This window comes from Bombus pascuorum, chromosome 6 (assembly GCF_905332965.1).
Source record: "Bombus pascuorum chromosome 6, iyBomPasc1.1, whole genome shotgun sequence".
Taxonomy (NCBI): Eukaryota; Metazoa; Arthropoda; class Insecta; order Hymenoptera; family Apidae; genus Bombus; species Bombus pascuorum.
The window spans coordinates 376,112-396,333 of NC_083493.1; the positions used below are offsets into that span (position 1 = coordinate 376,112).

At 35.9% G+C, this 20,222-nt stretch overlaps 1 protein-coding gene across 6 annotated transcripts in view; it reads right to left on the minus strand.

The window, feature by feature from the left end:
* The window catches only part of LOC132908325 (pleckstrin homology-like domain family B member 1), a 58,977-nt gene that overhangs the window by 4,347 nt on the left and 34,408 nt on the right, over positions 1 to 20,222 (minus strand). For all 6 annotated transcript variants that reach the window (XM_060962250.1, XM_060962255.1, XM_060962254.1 and 3 more), the window contains 8 exons: positions 19,241 to 19,414; positions 17,642 to 18,950; positions 15,195 to 16,137; positions 13,996 to 14,369; positions 13,475 to 13,625; positions 13,148 to 13,373; positions 12,789 to 12,954; positions 5,962 to 6,091 (listed from right to left, as the gene is read on the minus strand). In XM_060962250.1, coding sequence (XP_060818233.1) covers positions 5,962 to 6,091; positions 12,789 to 12,954; positions 13,148 to 13,373; positions 13,475 to 13,625; positions 13,996 to 14,369; positions 15,195 to 16,137; positions 17,642 to 18,950; positions 19,241 to 19,414 — 3,473 coding nt within the window. The remainder of the gene's footprint in view (positions 1 to 5,961; positions 6,092 to 12,788; positions 12,955 to 13,147; positions 13,374 to 13,474; positions 13,626 to 13,995; positions 14,370 to 15,194; positions 16,138 to 17,641; positions 18,951 to 19,240; positions 19,415 to 20,222) is intronic.

Consider the following 20,222-nt stretch of genomic DNA (forward strand, 5'->3'; position numbering starts at 1 on the left):
TCACTATTTTTATCACCAAGTAACACATACAGCTTTGCTGTTCGAGCCTCATAAATTTTCTAAACGGTATAATTTTTTACTCTCTTATGCTATGCTCTTATTTTAAAATATACAATACCAACGAAACGTTATTCAATTGTCATGCAAAATGTTTAAGAACTAATTCGTTGTTGTTAATAAAAAATAAATAACGAAGCAGAAAACAAAATGCAACGTTAAACTAGTTATAAAAGATATATGTATGTAAGTCCATTTAAGACCATTTCACACACTTCACCTATTTATCACTTACTCGTCGCCGACGAACATGCTTCTTTTTAGTCCTGTTCTTCATGTAACTCATCCACATTAGAGACATTTTGAAATCCTCTACAGTACTACTACTACTTCCAAACAAAGAGATAAACGGGGCAACAATACTATCATACAATTACAAAACAAAACATCTTCCAGTACCCAGCATCGATGAAGATTATCCAATGGTCGTTACTTTTAATAAATTTTAATACTCGATTTTTTAATTAATTCCTTCGATTATGAACAAACAAAATATAGAAGAAGTTTCGGTGAAATGTGGTCAGGCACACCGAGCGGTTGAATCCTCCGGTTCGAAACGGATGAACGACAGTGAAGAACTGATGTCCACGAACGAACGTTCGTCGTTCAACAGGCTGGTTGCAGGTTAAAATGCGTCTCCCTCCCTTTTCTCGGAATCTTGTACGCTCAGGAAATCGGTGGCTCATTCACGAGCAAAGTCATCATTCGTGGCACCGAAGGTGCCGATGACCATCCATTTGTTTAACAATGATACAGACGGGATACAGTGTTGTTTCTGTATTCTACGTAGCATTTGAGGAATCTGCGTCACTGGGCTTTATGTGAATTTTATTTGACATCGAGCGTTGCCGTGAAAAAGTTCACGTAGTATTGCGGAGTTGCGTAAGTCGTAAACCAGCGAAAACAATTTTCGTTTATCGTTCTTTGATCGAATCGATGTCACTGTTCGTTTTTTCTCTCGTTTCTCCTTTTCCTTAGCGAAGATGAAGAGATTTGAAATATGAGTCGCATTAACGTGGGTGGAAATTGCAAAAATTGTTGATTTTATTGTCTTGGAATGCTCAATGAAGGATCATTAAAAGATTTCGAGTAAAACTGAAATGTCATTCGAAAAATAGTGATCATTCGAAAAAAGATATCAGTCGACAATAGTCGTATCTTTATATGCAATTTATGAATACATATCTAGAACCTTCTAGACTTTGTTAGTAATGTATGAAAATATCACGTAATGACGAAATGACGGTTAGTTAGCTAGACAATAGTACACTTTCATAGCGAAAAGATACGACATACATATTTCTGGGACATTTAAGATTTTGAATAGTATATTTCTTTATCTTTTTTGTACTGTAAAAATGCTAGATCGACATTTATAGAATACTTGTACTTTCATTTTAATTTCATACTTTAATTTCATAGTTGTTAGCAAAGTTGTAGAGAGTTGTTACTTCTATCATTTTTTTTCTCGCCTTTGAATCGCGTAAAAACGATATGGCCATTGTTTCGTATATTATGCGTACGATTAAATTACATTTGTTACATTTTTCTTTTCGCATAGCTATAATCGTGACAATGAATCATTGAAAAAGGTGGAACGAAAATAAGGCTGAAAAAATTTCGTACAGATTGAAACGCTGAGCTGCCTAAATCAATAACGCGACAAAAATAAAAGGAAGATCGACAGGAAATTCATTTCAAATTGAAAAGTAATTCTTTTTGTTGTTTCGTAACAATTCATCACGAGTTACTGTTAAATCGAAAAGCTTTTTTCTAAAAGGTATGGATATATCGATATTATCATGTTTTGAACGTAGGTAAAAAATAAATTAAGTTTTTTCTAATCATATTAAATGTTGGCTAAAGGAAAATGGAATTTGTGAGGAAAATTACATCTTGCAATTGAAGTTGATAGCGATGGTCAATTCGCAAATTCTATTCGCATATAGACGTTGGTCGATTTTGCAACATTGACGCATCGAGTCATTCGAGTCCTAGATATGCGAGTATCATCGCAAAAATACACAGCTGGCGACGAAAACGTTCGCTCCAGAATGTAGCGGATATTTGTGAAATACGCGTTCGGAAGTTCGTGTTTCTCTTCAGCACTGTAAACTACGTATCGTGAAAGACACGATTCCATTACGAAAATGAGACTCGTTTATTAATAAAATCGTTTCGTGCGCATGACATTGTGCATTGATATTTTTTATTCAACGTATACGAATTATACAGTTCTTCTTCGTTGTCTTATCGTAAATACTACAGCTAACAGATCTCGAAGATTATTAGAGCAAACAGTCTTTACATGAATCTTTCAACTCGTATGAAACTACACATCGTCCTTTCAAAATTTGCAGAAATTCTACCATTCGGCAAGAAGTTGAAATCCAAGTGTATACTGTTGATAATAAGAAGCGTGTTTCCATCAGCGGAAAAAAGGGGTCGTCACACTCGAGACCTTTCGCTATTTGAAACGGCGAGTCGACAAAGGAAGCATGCGAAAATCGACGAGTTCGTGGAACACATACGAGGAAGCGATTCGTGTTATTCCTTACGGTCGACCGTAAAACTGCTTCGTCCGCGCGAAGAAGTAGACGAAGTAAATTCTTCAGGGTTCGGTCGAAACAAATAAAAAAAAAAAAAAAAAAAAACTCGACGTCGCCTGGTCCCTTGCGATTGTGACGCTTTTCGAATATCCTGTTAGGAGGAATTACATCTTCCTCGAATCAGGCCTCGTTGCGAGTATACAAATGTTCGTCGATCGTTTTGAAAATATGATTTTAAATTTAGAGATACGACATGTTTGAACAGTTTGACAGTAAGTTTGTAGAAAGAATCGTTTGATGTTTGACGAGTATCCATATTTCCTGAAAGTTGCTGAGGGGATGATTGATAAATTTGTATCGATGATCTAAAATTCCTATAAGTTGTGATCCTAAAGGAATCACGAAGTCATTTTTGGAACACTATTTAATGATAAAAGTTGAGAATGAAAAATGTTTAACTCTGAACTAAAAGAAAAGAGACACAAAGGACCCGATTATTTCTTTTCCAAATAAAAATACAAACTACTAATTATATTACCAATAGAGATAAATTTACGCAAAAGAGATTCTCGTCATTTTGGCATTATCCTTCTTATTATCCAATAGAAATAAAAATAGGATTCCTGGTCGTTACTTTACACATAGCTATTTTAGAAAGAGCTCGTGCAATGAAATGATAAAATGAAATCAACAGATATCCTAAAAGATGAAATCTGTATTGTAACAGGATGTTAGCACGACTATAACATTCAGAAAGCATTTACAGCTATCCAGAAATTGGCAAGTTAAACACCTAGTCCAGACCAGATTCACTGCGCGGTATACATTTACGGTAACTTCCGAAAGGAATTGTCCGACGTCTTCCACGTTATCGGGAGAAATAATCGACATGGGAAAGGCAAGAACCTTCGTCTTATTAATACTCGAAACCTGTTTTTGATAGTACTAAAGCGACATTTTTGAAACAACGTGACATACTACACTATTCCGGAAGTTTCGTCTGAAAATCTCAATAAACATGTCATGATTATACAGTAATTTTATGTGTACACGCAGCTCTCACGATACAAGTCTCGCGTGTATATTTATGCGTTAATGAGCACTGCTCGTATGCGAGCAACGCGAACTGCATCGCGTACTGCACGTGAATTGCTGATAAGAGATGATAAATATTAAAACCGCGTATCAGAAAAATTTTACACTAATACTTACGGTGATTCGTGCATATCGTGATTCGTATAAATGTCAAAAGAACAGATTATAATGTATCGCGTGTGAAAATATTCTTATGAATGAATGTGAAAAATAGTCTGGAAATTAATTTAATCTATAAATAATATAAAAGAATGCACATACTACGAAAAGAAAAATAAATAATACAATCAATAACGTTTCTTTAAACGATTACCAAATAAATATATTTATCTTATGAGCTTTTACTTCGATGAAAAATTTCACATCGTGGTTATACTTGCCTCATTGCACTTATATTTTTGCAAAGTTGAAATATTCCAACGATGGTTATAAATGTAAGAAATTAAGTTGAATATTCCATGAATCTTTCTTTTTTAATAGCATATTATAAATTCCTTATATGAAAGAAGTTTCCCGTATTAAAACTTTTCTTAGTGTGCGAGTAATTTAAGATCTGTCTTCGTTTCATTAAAAGACATGACATAAAGCTACTCCTCGACCCCGGATGATTTCATTGAATCCGTTAAGTACAGTGGTCGCCGTCGTAATTACTAAAATTAGGCTGTCTAAGTGAATGTTCTGGATGATTGAAATGATCGAGTAAGTTTGACATACACGATCAATTTTCTCATTTTCAAAACTTTTCGAATAACAAACTCGTTTGCTGTTAATTCTGTGCTTTTCTCCATTTTCTCTTGTATATTAAATAATATTGAATTAATGTATTAATATATTAATATTAAGTAATATAATGGATATTAAACCCCAAACAAGCTACGATCGTAAAAAGCGAAATAAGTAATGAATTGGCGATTTTGGAAACTAATTTCTGTAAAAATTATAAAACATATGCTATTGATAAAAAGTATGAATTAAAGAACAGGCTATGAAAAAGTAATACTTATAAATTTATTGACTGATCGAATATAGACTAAATATAATTAATGATTTAAATTCGTGTAATTTTGAAATAGAAAGACTATACATATAATGATTTGCAATAAGTAGTTGCTACAGCTTTCATAAATTTTCCAAATTTCTCACTCCACTGCACTTATTTGTCCATCAGTCTGTTTTCAACGCATTTTACACAAACCAAACCAGAAATTGATTCGAATTTTAAAGTGAATAAACATCTCATCGGATGACTAACCACTCAACTTTTATCGGCATGAACAGTAGATAAATATAGCGACAGGACTTTTTGTTTGCTTTTTGACGATAGAACTTTTAAGCTGAAACTCGTCAGTAGCGATAAGAAACAGAATTTCCTATAATTATCGATTTTTCTTTTTGTTATATACATATGTATACTACCAATATTATCTGTTTGATTTTCTGTTTCATTTTTGTCCTAATCGACGTGGTTAGAATTCTATCATTCAAGTTTAATATAAAAAATCAAATGTGAGACAATCTCATTCCAGTGTTCTCCACTTGAAATGCTCCAAAATATTTAAAAATATGATCTATCTAACATATTGTAGTGGTAGATATTTTGGCAAAGCTATCAACGATTAGAAAGCCGAAATCGTGGAGCAAAGAGAACTACGACTCATTTGAAATTTTGTCAAATGACCCTGACTTAATTTCGATGTTCAGACAAATTCGTAACAAAATTTCTCTTCACTATGTTTTTTACTCCCTTCATACAAAGTAGAACGCGACTCGACCCGTCAAAAGTCTTCGACATTTCGTTAGCGAAGATGAGTCACATTTTTCTTGAAGCATGAAAGTCTTGGCATCTAGACGAAATATGCGTCTCCTCTAATTTACCCTGAACCAGCTTTAAACGTTCATGAGAAATTGCTGTGTCACGGTCACGAGTTTAGTCTCGAGTTAACCGTCTCATCAAGCTTTAATAATTGTGAATGCCACGAAACTGTTAATAAGTACTTCCTAATCGGAAATGTGCATTTCCCTTCCATCTTCACTGATCAAATTTTTCTGTATAAGACCATTTTTCATTCCATTTTCAATAGAATAAATCTTTGCAAAAGTTCATTAATCGTCAATCGATATTTTTCATCCTGACTGAACATACATATATCTATGTTTTTGAAAAGTTAGTATTCTAAGAATACATCACCTTAACAGCTGCTAATTATAGAAAAGCTAATTAAGAAGCAAATTTTGCAGAAAGACCTTTTTATGTACTCACGTTATCATTTTGGAGCAGACTGTAGGAATTATTCGAAGGTCCTGGACTGGATGACGTGAGCTCCGAAAGTTTGCTAGCAGACAATTTCTCGTTGGTTCCACCCTCTGCACTGTCGCTGCTTCCGCTACCACTATAAATTTAATGTCGTTAATTGATTTTTATTTTCAAATGGTCATCGAAATCGCATTGATAAAAGATATTCAATTTATTCGTAATGACAAGGATAAACGAAAATTTGTACGTCAATTCTTTAAATTAAATTGTGCCTGCGGTATTTACACTCTACAGTTAGTTACTTCCCTATTCATATCGATTTTAAAATTGACTTTGAAATATACATAGTTGCCTTGAGATTATTTATTTTATAGCCGAATTAAGATTATAATTAATCCTCTATAATAGCATATATAACATCGGAGTTACGTAATCATGTATCTATTTTATCTTTTTGTTTGTTCGTATTGTTTCTGTACTATTCTATTCTGCCGTTCTAACATCGTATAATTGCATCAAAAGCAAATAAACTCTGATACGCCGCAACATTTTTTTAATAATAAAAAAACAAATAAATAAAGTATATTCCTATATATCCTTTTCACTCATATTCAAACTATATGTCTACTTAAACTAGCAATATGTCTACTTTTTTCCCACATCTCGGAACACGTCAAAAGAATCTAAACTGGCATTGACAATAATATCTGCGGTGAAAATTTTCGCAAAACAATTCGAAATCACATCGATACGGAAATTAAGCGATGGATTAGGCACTAATAATTTACAGCACTAATTCAGAACCAGGAACGATTCGATACATCGTTAACTAGGGAACAATAGGAAATTTTCGACCAACGATTTCTACAGTATTTCGACAGTTACAAAGAAAGTCAGAAAATAAATGGAACGAGATAAACGATTGGATTGTTGGTTGGCAACGAATTCGAAGCAGCCATAAGCACCGTGGTAACCGGACCACACGAGTAATGCATCTTCCAACTGATTTACGTCAACCGCATCGAATATCACCGGTTTTTATCTTACGTAATCACCGATGTGATCTTCGAGTGATTCTTGTTTCGCGTATCGAACACCGTCCCGTAAACTTGAGCCACGCGAGATCGCGAAAAAAGCCAGAGAAGGCAGCAGGCTCTTCTAGCTGGCGAGGATCGCCACTACCAGCGAGGCCATAGCCGCAGCAGGTATTATTAAAACCTAACAAGTACAAAGTGACTCGGTCGACCGGTTCGACGGTGCCACCAGCATAGCATTTAATTCTTCTACAATGTTCAACCGAACTCGACGACACTCTTTTCAATCCCGTTGCTATGGAGACGTTGTCCTTGGCCCCCCAGGAACAGGGTCATCTTTTTCATTTTGTTTGCTCCTTTTGCCGAGCTCTCAGTGTCCATGGATGTGGTCATTGTCGAGAGGTGGAGCCGTAGCAGACAAAAAGAAAGAGAGAGAGAGAGAAGTATATACAGGGTGATCCTGTTAGGTGCAATCGTCTCTTCTGTTACCTTATTGCAGAGGAGAATTCGTTAAAATGACTATTTTATCGTTTTCTTGTAAAAATGTACAGGAGTAAAGGTTATAATACATACGAGTAAGTTTCAAAATATATTTCTGGTATATTGGTTTGACGAAGAAAGGTTATTATCTTCGAATTTGTTAAATTGTAATTCTGACTAAGAGGTGTGATTAAATATACTATAAAGTGGTCGTTTAAATGGAAGCATTCTCATGGATATTTTGCCGAAATTTAAGTAAACTATTTGAAATAGAAGTTTTTTGATAAATGAGTATAAGATGCGAGAGAGAGAAAGAGAGAAAGAGAGAGAGAGAGAGAGAGAGAGAGAGAGAGAGAGAAATGACATTTGAACAGAACGAAGAGATTAAATTTATCTTAATTGTTAAGCTTCTCTATTTGGTAGGATCGTACATTCAGCACGTGCTGCAAACAAGAGTGACATCAATTTTGTAATTTATGGATTAATTTATAGGAATTAACAGCGGACAATTCGTAAGAAATTATAAACAAGTTGCCACGCATCTTATTGAATTTATTTTGAAATATACGCCTCGATTACTTTCAGAAGCCATAGAATGCTTCGTCATTAGTTATGCAATAAGTATTGTATAATTATCTAAGGAACTAATACACAATTGTGTTAATTTTATACGTGTTACAAAGATCAGTTGACCTCTAACTAGAAACACTTTTTCTTAAAATTTCCTACATCTTCTCGACCAACCAAACATTTAATCAATGAAAATTAAAAAAAAAAAAAAAAAGAAAAAAGAATGTAAAAACAAAATTTTTCTAAACTCACAAGTACCGATGACGAAATTGGCGTGAGTGCGTTTCCAAGGGTCGATAAAAATTTTTGTAAAGCCAATCCTTGCTGACAATGTAAAAGCGATTGCTGGTTAGGAAAGTAATCAAGCTGCATCCTCTAAACCTAGCTTCGTTAAAAACGGACGCACCCACTTCCCTTGCGTTCATTCTCGTGCATTCTCCTCCCTTTAATTCGCACCCTCTCGATCACTCATGCGACCACTGTGCCTTCTCCAGGAAAATTCTTTAACACAATTTCAACACGACTTCTGGCAAATTTTCAATTGCATCATTTTACTATCAATTTCTTCTTTTTCTCTAGAGTACACGAGACCACGACGTTCTTCAGCGATAAATATTTCCTTTCTTTTTCCTTGCTTTTCGTCTAAATGGATTCCTTGACTGCGTTTTCACCTTCGAAACATGTACGCATCAGCATGTGGAATAACCTTGCGAGATTGCGTCTACACGTATGTCGTAAATTTTTTAAATTTTCTTTGGAACTTTGTAGAATTCTTCTCACCGAATAAGATTTAATTTTTAACTTTCACTCGAGTCGATAAAAATATTTTGATAAATCTCATGGTTATAAACGCAGATGATTCTGTCAAAGTTCTGGCACTTTCACATTTGTTTCTATAATTATAATTTCTATAACATATATGTACTCTGTTATCGAGACTGTTTGCTTATGAGAAACAAGAGTTATGGTCTGCCAATGTAATCTGAAGTTTAGAAAACAATAATCGTTCTGTAACGTATATAGGTATACATAAACAGTTTGGTGTCAATATAATGATATAATCAATAAAATACGGTACCAATAAGCAATTGAAACAAAACTTTCTGACAAAGAATCTCTAATTATTTATTAATTAATTTTGCGTATATTTCTTCTTTCCACAGTGTTCGTTTTCTATAGACTCTTCATTTATCACCGACGATTTCTTTAGGTCATCGATCGATCTTTTGGACTTTCTACTTGATTCCGTCCCACGATAAATCTTAAAGCCGCGCAATACACTTTTACGAGTACTACCTATCAAATAAATCAATCTTTATACCGCTGGGTCCATCGTGTTCGCATTATCGCAATGTTCCTTTCTTTGTTATGATCTTACAATGCAACGATGCGTCCTTCTGCAACAAACGTTATTCGAATTGCATTTACAATTCTGATTCCATTCATTACCACGAAATTCTATTCCTCGTGAATCGTTTGTTGCTTTATTTTCAAATTAAGAAGAGGAAATACTCGTAACACGAAACGTATTTCACCATTGATATACCTGTAAAATTTGATCAGATTCGTATATGTTTCGTTCGAGTTGCGTTTATCTTATCACTGAAATAAAATTTCAAACTTTTCTGTTACAATCGTGATTAAAGTCCCACGATTTCTTCATTATCAAAGACAGTTACTACGCGATCCGTCGCTCATATGAGCTATCCAGAAGTTAAATCGATAAATCTCACTTTTTACAAATTTCTTGACTGTGGAATCAAAGCTCGATATGATTAGAGCTTAACTTTTCCTAACGGTTTTGCTTCCGTATAACACATATATTCCTTTCAAGAACCATCCTCTATGCACGTGTTACATTCTCGAAGCCTTAAGATCCATTCATTTACAATTCTCGTTTAACTCACAAAGCTTGTCACTTAGAACTCTATGTTCTTCACTGATTCTCGCGAGATTCCTATAATATATATTTGTTCTATCTGTCTCTAGATCACCGAAATCCTGCCTTCTAGCAATAAGCAACGTCTATCTTATCGAGTCTATCCGAACTACCAGAGTTCCTACTCAATGTACACTTTCATTAACCACAACGAGTAAGATGACGAGGAAACGACGTGTCAACAGCGTCAGCTAACCGCGGAAAGGCAGCTCGTTGCAACAGATACCGTATCGTTTGATAACACCCCACCCAAGCGTATCCAAGTAACGCGCGGGACAAGCCGATAAAGCGTTTTATTGCTGGCAGCGTAATCAACCAGACAATCTACGATCGTCGACGCCGATTCCGATGCTTCCTCGCGTCGCTCCTCCTTACCTATCAAGGCTGCTGCGACACCTTTTACTCTCGATAGGATTCCAGTTTCACGAAACTGCCCGATTAAAAGTAACGCGACGCGAGTAGATCACGTGCGCCATGTAATTCTTGCACAACCCGTTCCATTTACAAACAAAGGAAAAACTCGCGACTATTTATTACGTGAAGGTCTATTAAATGTTACGGATAGCCGCGTCTTGAGTACGTTTTAATTCTGCGAAAATCGTGCTCTCACATTTTTCTTTAAAAAAAGAAAATGCCAATGTTTAACATAAACTAGTCAGAATCAGAGTTTAACTCATTGATGATCGGTGTTAACAAACATGATATTCGTCATAAGCGATACTAATATCGTAGAAATCACTGATCAGTGATCTTTATAGATTTATTTATTGTGATTTAAACAGGAAACGATGGTTATTTAATGTGAACTTAATGCACTAATATGATATAACTAAGACAACTAAATTGATAATTCACAACTCACAACTTAAAATTAACAGATCATAACAACTCGGCAACTAATGATTTCAACTCGACTTGACTCAACTGACGACTCACAATTCACGAGTAACAATCAACCCGCAACTACTCGTAGCTTCCTGGCAATTCTCTCGCAACTCTGTCGTAACTCCCTCGCAATTCTAGTCGCAACTAGACTAACCGCTACCTTTCACACCACGGTTTTGGTATTCCAAGCACGTACATGTGTTCCACAGATGTGGATGACCCATGATCAAGTACACCTTTTTTAATTACCCAATGTCGTAAAGGGCCACGGGTATATGGCCCATAGAGATTTCTCATCTTTCTCGCCCCGTCAACACTTTTATTGTTTTTTACCTGTAGTTCATCGGAATTTAGTTGATCGGGATACTACAATATGCTGAAAACATATAAATGTGTCTGACAATATTTACAGAAATATTTACACGATATTTTAACGCATAACAAGTGAAATCTTTTGTTTTTAACTTAAAATCGTGGCGATTGTATACAGCTCAAATTATACCTCTCAGTTAAATCGATAAATTAAATTATACCAATGGTTACTGTTAAGTCCCGTGACCCTACCATATATTATAATCCATCTTCGGTCAAGATGGCCACCAGCTCTATAAGCATACTTACTCGGATTCGCAATAATCCTAAGGAACCGTCATAAGATTTAGCATTTCTTGCTTTACTGTCAAGATCATTGTAGTAATTACTACAAACATCTTTCAAGTCGAGACGTTCCTTAGGGTTATTGCTCATTCAGGTAAAACATGGGAATCGCACAATGTGCGATGTTCAAGGGTCACTTCCACCCGCAAGCGACCATTGGTGAGGAGCGGTCAGCACCCATCACTAGTTTTCCCTACAAACCTTACCGTCACAGAAAATCACTTGCTAACAACTCTTCGCTCAAGACACTTCTACATCTCTCGCTCGCATCACTCGCGGACACTTATATTCTTTAAAAGTTGTTGGAAATAAAGAGTTACATTTAAACTGTTAACTCAATGTTACAATCATTCAAACCACCACTATTATCTTCATCGAAATAGGGGATCGGTTGGTGGCGCCGATTATCGTATCGAGACGAGAATTTACGACTCTCGTTGACGTGTTATACTGCGAATGCATCTTCCCGCAAATCTTCCAAAACCGTCGAACAGTTACGATCATTTTTAATTGAAAAACGTAGGCGCTTCCTATTTCTGTTAACTGCATTGAGGACTTTTTTTTATCACTAAATCTACAGATAAGACACGTTCTGCCGCTATTGCTAAAGTGACATTGTGTACGATCACTCAGAACGAGGCGATTTCGTCATTCGTGTATACTGTACACACACGTATAAAGAATATATCTATACTGTACACTTAGTAAGCAACACTGTGAACACTTTCAAATTTTTTATATTTCTTGAATGTTACGCAATCATGTTATCTATGTTCAAAAATGTTTTATCAGTTACCTATCTATATTTCCGTTATATATCGTTCGAAGAATTGCAAACTTTGCAAATGTTTGTGAAATCAGTTTAGATTCCATACATTTTTTAATGTGCTTATATTTAGAATTTGCAGAAAGATAACAATGGAAAATATCGCTTCACAAAATTCAGAACGTATTTGTCTTACTGTTGTTTCTCTCAGACTTTCAGGATTTTGTTGTGCGATTATCAAACACAAACCATGCAATTTTTGTTTTTTCTCACTTTCTTATGGTGCGTTTAAACCAGGGGAATGAATGCTCGTTCCCTCTCCACTTTAATAAAATGAACGGATTCACGTTTTCACTATCATTTTTTAATTTTATTAAAGTGGGGAGCGAACTAGCATTTGTTCATCTGTAAATTCGTTCGGCTGTAAACGCATCATTACGAGAACAAGCAAAGAATGCGTGATTTGGGCTATGAAGGCGGCGTAATTGAACATGTGACTTACCTTTCTGCTGGTCCCGTTGAATAACTAGAGGATTCTTCTCCTGACTCAACACTGTTGAAAGAGGTGCAGTTCATTTTTCTTTCTTCCCACTGCGACCGAACCTCGTCTTGAACTCTTCGTTTCAATTCCTCCACTCTTCGTCTTTCTTCTGAAATTACTTGGCTGCCTGTAACACGAGTAAAGTAGAAAATAATTTAATAGCATCAAAAGTTTCATTGTCTATTTAAATATTTTGTTAGATAATTCTCTTCGCAATTGTGTACTCTAAAATTCATTTTGTTATTTATTACAATGCGTCCGTAGAAATAAATTTTCTGTTATTTAACACATTTAGCTATACAATTTGTAAAGCCATTTACCTTGTTTGGCTAAATGAAGCTGTCGATTTCTCTCAATTTCTTTGAGGGATTCGATAGTCTTCCTTCCCAAGCTGCCCTGATTGTTTACAATGGGAGAGTCAGTAGTGACCCTGGAGATCCTGTCGAAGTCTTCCCTGCTCGGAGATCGTTTCTCGTCTCTGTTTTCGCAAGCATTCTGCGCTAATTTTATCAGTTCATCGTTAATCGCTCTAACTCGGTTTCGACCCTATGACGATAAGAGACAAGATCAAACAAAAATCACGAACATCAGGCATTAACAACTGAAATATTCTGCTTGTTTTGTAAATAATCTACAAATTCACTAACTTCTTCCAACCGTTTCAAATGCGTTAGCTTCTGCCTTTCAAGGCTTCTTGCATCTTTAGTCGCTGTGCTTTTTGCTTCAGATCTCTGTGCTTCCAAGTGGCTCAATCGAACCTTTCTGGTCTCTATTTTGGTTGTCAATTCGCTCAAGTATCTAAAACAGACATTTACATCGCCAAATCTATGTTAGACTCAATTGTCAATCACCATATAATTAGCATACTAAAGTATATATTAATTTGTGAAAGAACCCTTTTGTGGATTAGTTTAACAATTAAAATTTCTATAAAATCGATTCTATGTTACTGATCGGCTCTATCGATCATGCACAGTTGATACGAGGCAGCTTTATTGACAATAAAAATATAATATAATTATCATATAATTATATAATAAAATGTAATATAAAAATATAATTATTTTTGAGAATGAAAGATATATCATAAAGAAGGTAAAACAAGGATGAAAAACCAACAAGAATTTAAAGAAATTTAATAGCAGAATCGTGCATGAAATACTTTTACCTCTGTAACTCTTCCCTGGTTGCCAGTTTGCTCGCTTCCTCTTCCAAATGATGAAACTCCAAATCCTCAAAGGCCTTCCTTTCTGACTCCAGGACGTCTTGCTGAGCCATAAGTCTCTTGCTGATATTCTGTTGCGTGGTTTCATCCACGCAATTCGCCAATTCCTCTTCCAAATTGTTACAAGTCTGTTGAGCCCTTTGCACTCTCTGTTTTGCTTCCGCTTGCAAATTTGCTTGACTCGTGTTATCCTCGGCCATCTGTCTCTCCAGTTCGTTTATCCGCATCTGTACTTTTATCTTCTCACCCTCGTCTTGACTGAGTTTCAACGATTCCGACTCGTATTCTGCAGACAGCAGTGCTTTTTCTAATTCGAGCTGTCACACACAAAATGCACATAATTAATGCTTAAAGAATATTATAGGAGAAACGATACACCATTGTTTCTCTTATCAACCTGTTCTAAACTTTGTTTTAGGAATTTGATCTTGAAAAACGAGAGAACGAGCTTTTTCATAATTCTTCGTTTTTTCCCTCTAAAATTTGTTATTTAGAAATGCTTGATGCACGAATGTTTGAACGTTACTGAGTAAGCTGGAGCAAGACCAAGAAGAGCAAAGTATAATACCTTATCTCATTGCGAAATAAGAAAAAGTAAATAAATTTTAACTCCAAAGTAAACGTAGATAAGAGGATAAGGTTCGAGTTCTCGATTATCCTTACCATCGAATGCACTCGTATCTTTAAACTCGAAATTATTCATTTGTCGGTACTATTTAATGCTAAAGGGTATACCTTTATAACACTGGGGGTGATTTGTCTCGCGATGTTTCTGTCACTTACGAAAATGGCATTCGTTTAGTTAGATGGGTGTGTGCGCATCTGATGATGCGACTGCAAGCTGATATTTTTGTTATTAGAAGAAGAGGAAATTGAACTTTCTATTGATGTGATCGAGAGCGACAAATTGTCGCTAGTGCGTGCATAACCTAATAATATACAATGTAATAATATGAAAATAAGTTCTTGTATTATTTTCATAGATGATAAATGGGAAAGAGACGAAAACTACTGCACACTAACGATGGTAACAACATTTTTCTTTTCGAAAAAAAAAACTTCGATTTTAAAAAGTTGGTAGAATGCATAGTTAAAATTTGTTAAATCTTTCAGTTGAGAGAAAAAGAAATTAAATAACGGACCTCCCTACTAATTTCCTCTTCCTGGATCTCAATATCTGCGACGCTCCTTTTTAATACATCCATATTACCAAGGATATGCAATTTCTCGTTCTGAAGAAATTCTATGTACTTCTTTCTGTCCTCCTCTTCGAGTTCCTTCCTTTCTTTATCAGCCTTTGCTTCATTCGATTTCGCGTTGTCCTTCTCCGAATTGTTTTTTTTGGGAATCGTGCAAATTTCTTTGGATTTGGAAAGCATGGAAAGCTGCTCGATAGCCTCTAGAAGGTCGTCGTTAGATATTGCCAGCTTGTTCTCGATCATCTCGCACGATTTCGATAACTGGCCATTCTTCTTTGGCATGGAATGATTGTTTTGATTGCTGTTCTGTACAGAATTAATCAACACGTTCTCGTACAGGCTCATGTTCCCGTTTATCGAATTGTCGTAGTTTCGTGAATGCTTATTTGGTTGTCCGTTAATCTTCGCCCCATTCAATTGGATGGTTCCATAAGTGTCCTTCGTTAGGTCGAGGATCTGCGTGTAATTCCCACCGTTATTGTTGAACATCGATCCATCGATTGCCGTATTCTCATAACCCGAGTTACGAACTTGTGAGATCGAACCGCAAAAACTATGGTCCCCGTTGTCATGAATGTTTGGCCACATCATGGATTGGCTGTTGTTATTGTTGTTCGGCGTGATCGCTTGTGGATGATTCTGTATGTTGTCTGTTTGACTGTCTGTATGACCTAACGTCTGGTTTCGACGATTTTTCGGCGAGTTACCGTTTTGGAATATGATTTTTGAATTTTGCACACATACGTTCTCGTATGAGGCTGAATTCGATTGTTTCGTCGTGTCGAAGGAGAAGTGTGGTTGATTTTTAGATGGACTCTTCGGGCTGTCGAAAGGTGAATTATAACCGAGTCGCTTGTCTCGTGGTAGAGAGCCATTCGTTTTGATTCTGTAAAAGAAAATGAAGATGTTGTAGATTTCAAACTATATAACCTCTATATTTAGTTCTATATTTAGTGATGTACGTATATGTATTGAAATTAGAAGCTAGTTATTAGATTATCATCATTATTGATTTATATAATATATAAATAAGGAAGAATAAACTTGTGACTGTTACTCAAATACGGATAACTATATGTACAAAATGATGACGGAAAAAGTTGTACAAGACTTTTGTAAAAAATTGTCAAAAACATCAGCGAAAGCTCTTAACCCCTTTAGTGCCGTACAACGATACATCGAACTATATTTTAAAATAAATTTATGAAACGTTGTAAATGGTTGGATTTCTCTGCAGAAGTCCTATGTGATGTTCCACAAATTGAAAAAATCGTTTATGGGTTTAACTTCTTATAATCGTTATATCCCGCGATGAGGCTGTATATACGCCTGTGTCATAAGACAATTCGACATAAGATTTGCTTGAGACCGTAATCACAGGTTTATATAATACTGTTTAGAACAGAATATCTCCTTATGTTTCACAAAATAATCTTGCATCGATAGGGCGAGAGTAAAATTTTTGCTGGGCCTGTGCCCAAAGATCACGCACAATTTGTAATCTGTACAATAAAGGATCACACGCTGTACACATTAGTAATCATCAAAGCTAAGTAAATTATTTGTGTTGGAAATAGTAAGTAGGTATTATACGTTTTCAGCAGCCGGATAATCTTAAATGTTTATAATAATATTAAAATGTTATTTCAGTGATATTATACACGAATCACTTGTTTTGCATCAAGTAATCCTCCTGACGCTTGCTGTGCATAATGGTATTATCATTTAGTTTTGTGTTTTAATATTAGAAATTTTGTTACAAATAATTGAGAATGCAGTATTTATACTTTATATTTTCTACATCAAACTATGATCAAACGATGATTCTTCTTATTTGCAAATACTGTTTATAAAAGAAAACTGATTTCTCCATTTTTCCTACCGATTTTGAATAAGTATTATTAGTACGATTTTCAACAAATATTGAAATACAATTGGCATTATTTTATTCTTTCTTTATTTTGTTTCCATTTTCCTCTTTGAATTTTGTAAATATCATTCTAACTTTTTTTTATGATTTCTATCTCAAACTTTACCAAATTACATCAAATTGGTACGGTATTCTTCGCTACAATACAATACAATACTCGCTTAGATACAATTCTTTTGGTCGCCACTAAAAGGGTTAAAAAGCTCACTTTATGGTAGAATTCACCCTTAAGAAAATAAGATCGCTATAGCATGAGAACAGTCCCTGTCTTTACTATTTTCTTTCAACCAAAGTAGGCAGCTACTCCTCGCCAAAAAAGGGTAGCGGGATTAAACCTGAAGTTGCTTGTAATATACGCAACATAACGTACTACGGTCTTAGATGACGTATCAAAACAGAATTGCAAGTGTTTCACGATAAGTTCGAATCTTCTCGCAAAAAATGCAAATAACCCATTCACCTATTAGGTTGTCTCGGTTTTTCAACGGTGCTCTGCCTCTCGTACTCCGCGCACATGGCAAGGATTTCCTCGAGTCTCATTTTCTCTTGCCTCTCGACCTCCTGCTCTCGTAGCCTCTCCTCTTGCGCCTGTTTCCTCTTGTTCTCCGCCTCCCTCCGTTTATTCTCTGCGTCAATCTGTCTCTCTCGCAGCTCCTCCAGCGAGCAACCACTTCCGGTGCTAGGAGTCGGGCTCTTCACCCGTCCAAAGGTTCTCTTCGGCTCGTTGTACTTGGGATTACGATTAAACGCAGGACTCGGTGGCTGTATCCTCTTGATGTTCGGATTCGAACCGAAACCTTGCGCTCCAGTCACGCTCCTCAGATTTCCACTACAAAAATTCCCGTTACTGGGACTGTTGCAAATATTAGGATTCGAATCAAATTTTTCCAACTGAAGATACTCGGTTGTCGTGGTCTTGGTAACAATTAAACTTTGACTCATGTCGAAATCCCTTGTCGTCAAGTCGTCGAGATCGTTCGATCTTTGGCAGGTGAAGCTTCGTGACATAAGACCTCCCTGATTCACATTGTTTTTCGATATCGTTTGAAGGATATGAGGATTTTGGTTGTTCTCGTTATTGCTATCTCGGTAGTATGGTTTGTAGGTTTTTAGGTAGGATTCCGCGGTTGAATACATCTGAATCTGATTATGATTCGGCGATGAAATGTTTTGATGCTGATGATTAGGCGTATTGGATCTGCTGGGTGTTCTGATATCCAATCTTTGACGATTCTCATCGCTATAATAGTTAGGAGAGGAAGAGGCGAAACAGCTACCTGGGGAAGATGCATTGAGAAAATGAGCAGGTGATGATGAATTAAAAGATGGCGTGTTCGAACGACTTCTTTCCAAGTTTGTTAAGTTTTGTAATGGTGAATTATTATTGGCATTTTTTAGGGAGATTAAACTGGAGGATCTCGAGTGACCGAGAATTTGATCGGCAGGCACGTTCGTGGTAATAGCACCCGCTGGAAACACTTTTGGAGAGACGCAATTGTTTCTATTTTGTTTCGATAACATTTCGAATTTCGTTAGTTTTCCAAGGAAACCTATTTCTTCGTCCGAGCAGGAATTTCTTGGTGATTTTCGTGGTGCCACCGGTGGTTTTCTTTCCAAATGATAGTTCTCCTGCAGCTGGTTGTCCGGCAGGGAGAAGCTTATAGGCGCCATGGAGATTCTCGAATGTGGCAGTACCGATCGTAATTGTTTCGCTTCGGCTGGGTGATTAAAGCGCATGTAATTCGATCTACCGATCGACAGCATGCAACCTGAAATGTTAAATTCCCATTTATAGTCATCTGAAAATATTCTTAATATATTTTTAGGTATGTAGATTTTTAGATTTCAAATTATATCTTACACACTTAGAAATTACACTTTTTCTACAAGGAGACGAAATTTTGCGAAATATCCCAAGTACGTGAAGTATATAATACTAAATATTAAATACAAATATAAAATACAAAACATGAGGTTTAATTTCGATGATGTAAATTGACCAAGCAGCAGGTTTACAAAAGTTTATACTTGGTCATTCGTATCTGAGTCAAGGTCTTACCTTGAGCGAGTCTCACTGGTGAATTTATCGATACACCATCGATTGCCGTAGTTCCATTTATGGGGTGAAGAGTGACCACGCCGTTATTATTTTCAATCGTGCAATGAATGGACTCGACGCCGGTACCAACAACAGAAATATCCGCATCCCGACTCGATCCGAGGGTTAATTTACCTAAACAAAAAAATTGTACGTTTTAAGAAAGTTTTAAGAAAAGTGTACGAAATGTAACTAATTTTAACTAATATTAAGTAACTTAGAACTTTTATTTTATATTAAGGATATAACAATTGTTTAAAGTGTTTTATAACGAATCCACGAACAATTGGCATTCTAAGCAGAAGGACTCGAAAGATACTCGGGCACAAACATCGAAAGAGTTGAGATCTGGAGAGAATGCGACGAAAATAAGCTGGAGTACAGAGTGGGCGCTACATTTGAGAGTAATGCGGTAACTCGGTTTTCAAGAAATGCGAAGCTATTCAACAATTTCAACTATTATTCTATATGGTAAGGAAACCACTGCCAAAACTAACTAAACTTGCTTCCATCTTCACAATTAACTATCTTGGCTTTCGAAGTTGCATGAAAAGCGTCACAGGCACTCTACATATACTCACATATATAGGTATACGGAATGCGGAATACTGAGTTGTAGATTCGTGGTAACAGATAATATGGATAAGAAAGATACTTGCTATTACTTTTGAGTATTTCTTATACATATTAATGTTTCATTATTAATCTTTTCGCTGTAATTCAGTAAATCATGAAATCATGTTGTTCCAATTCTCTATGCACGACTCTAAACTCTATTCAGCTTTTCAGAAACGCTATCGTGAGAGATGCATTTATTCGAGCAGCTTTCGCGTATTGCGCATCATTTTTAACGCGATCAAGATCCTAAAACCTTCAATCTACATGCCATCCATACTATCTGCAGTCGCCATTTAACATGGATTATGATAGCAAGCCCAGTCCC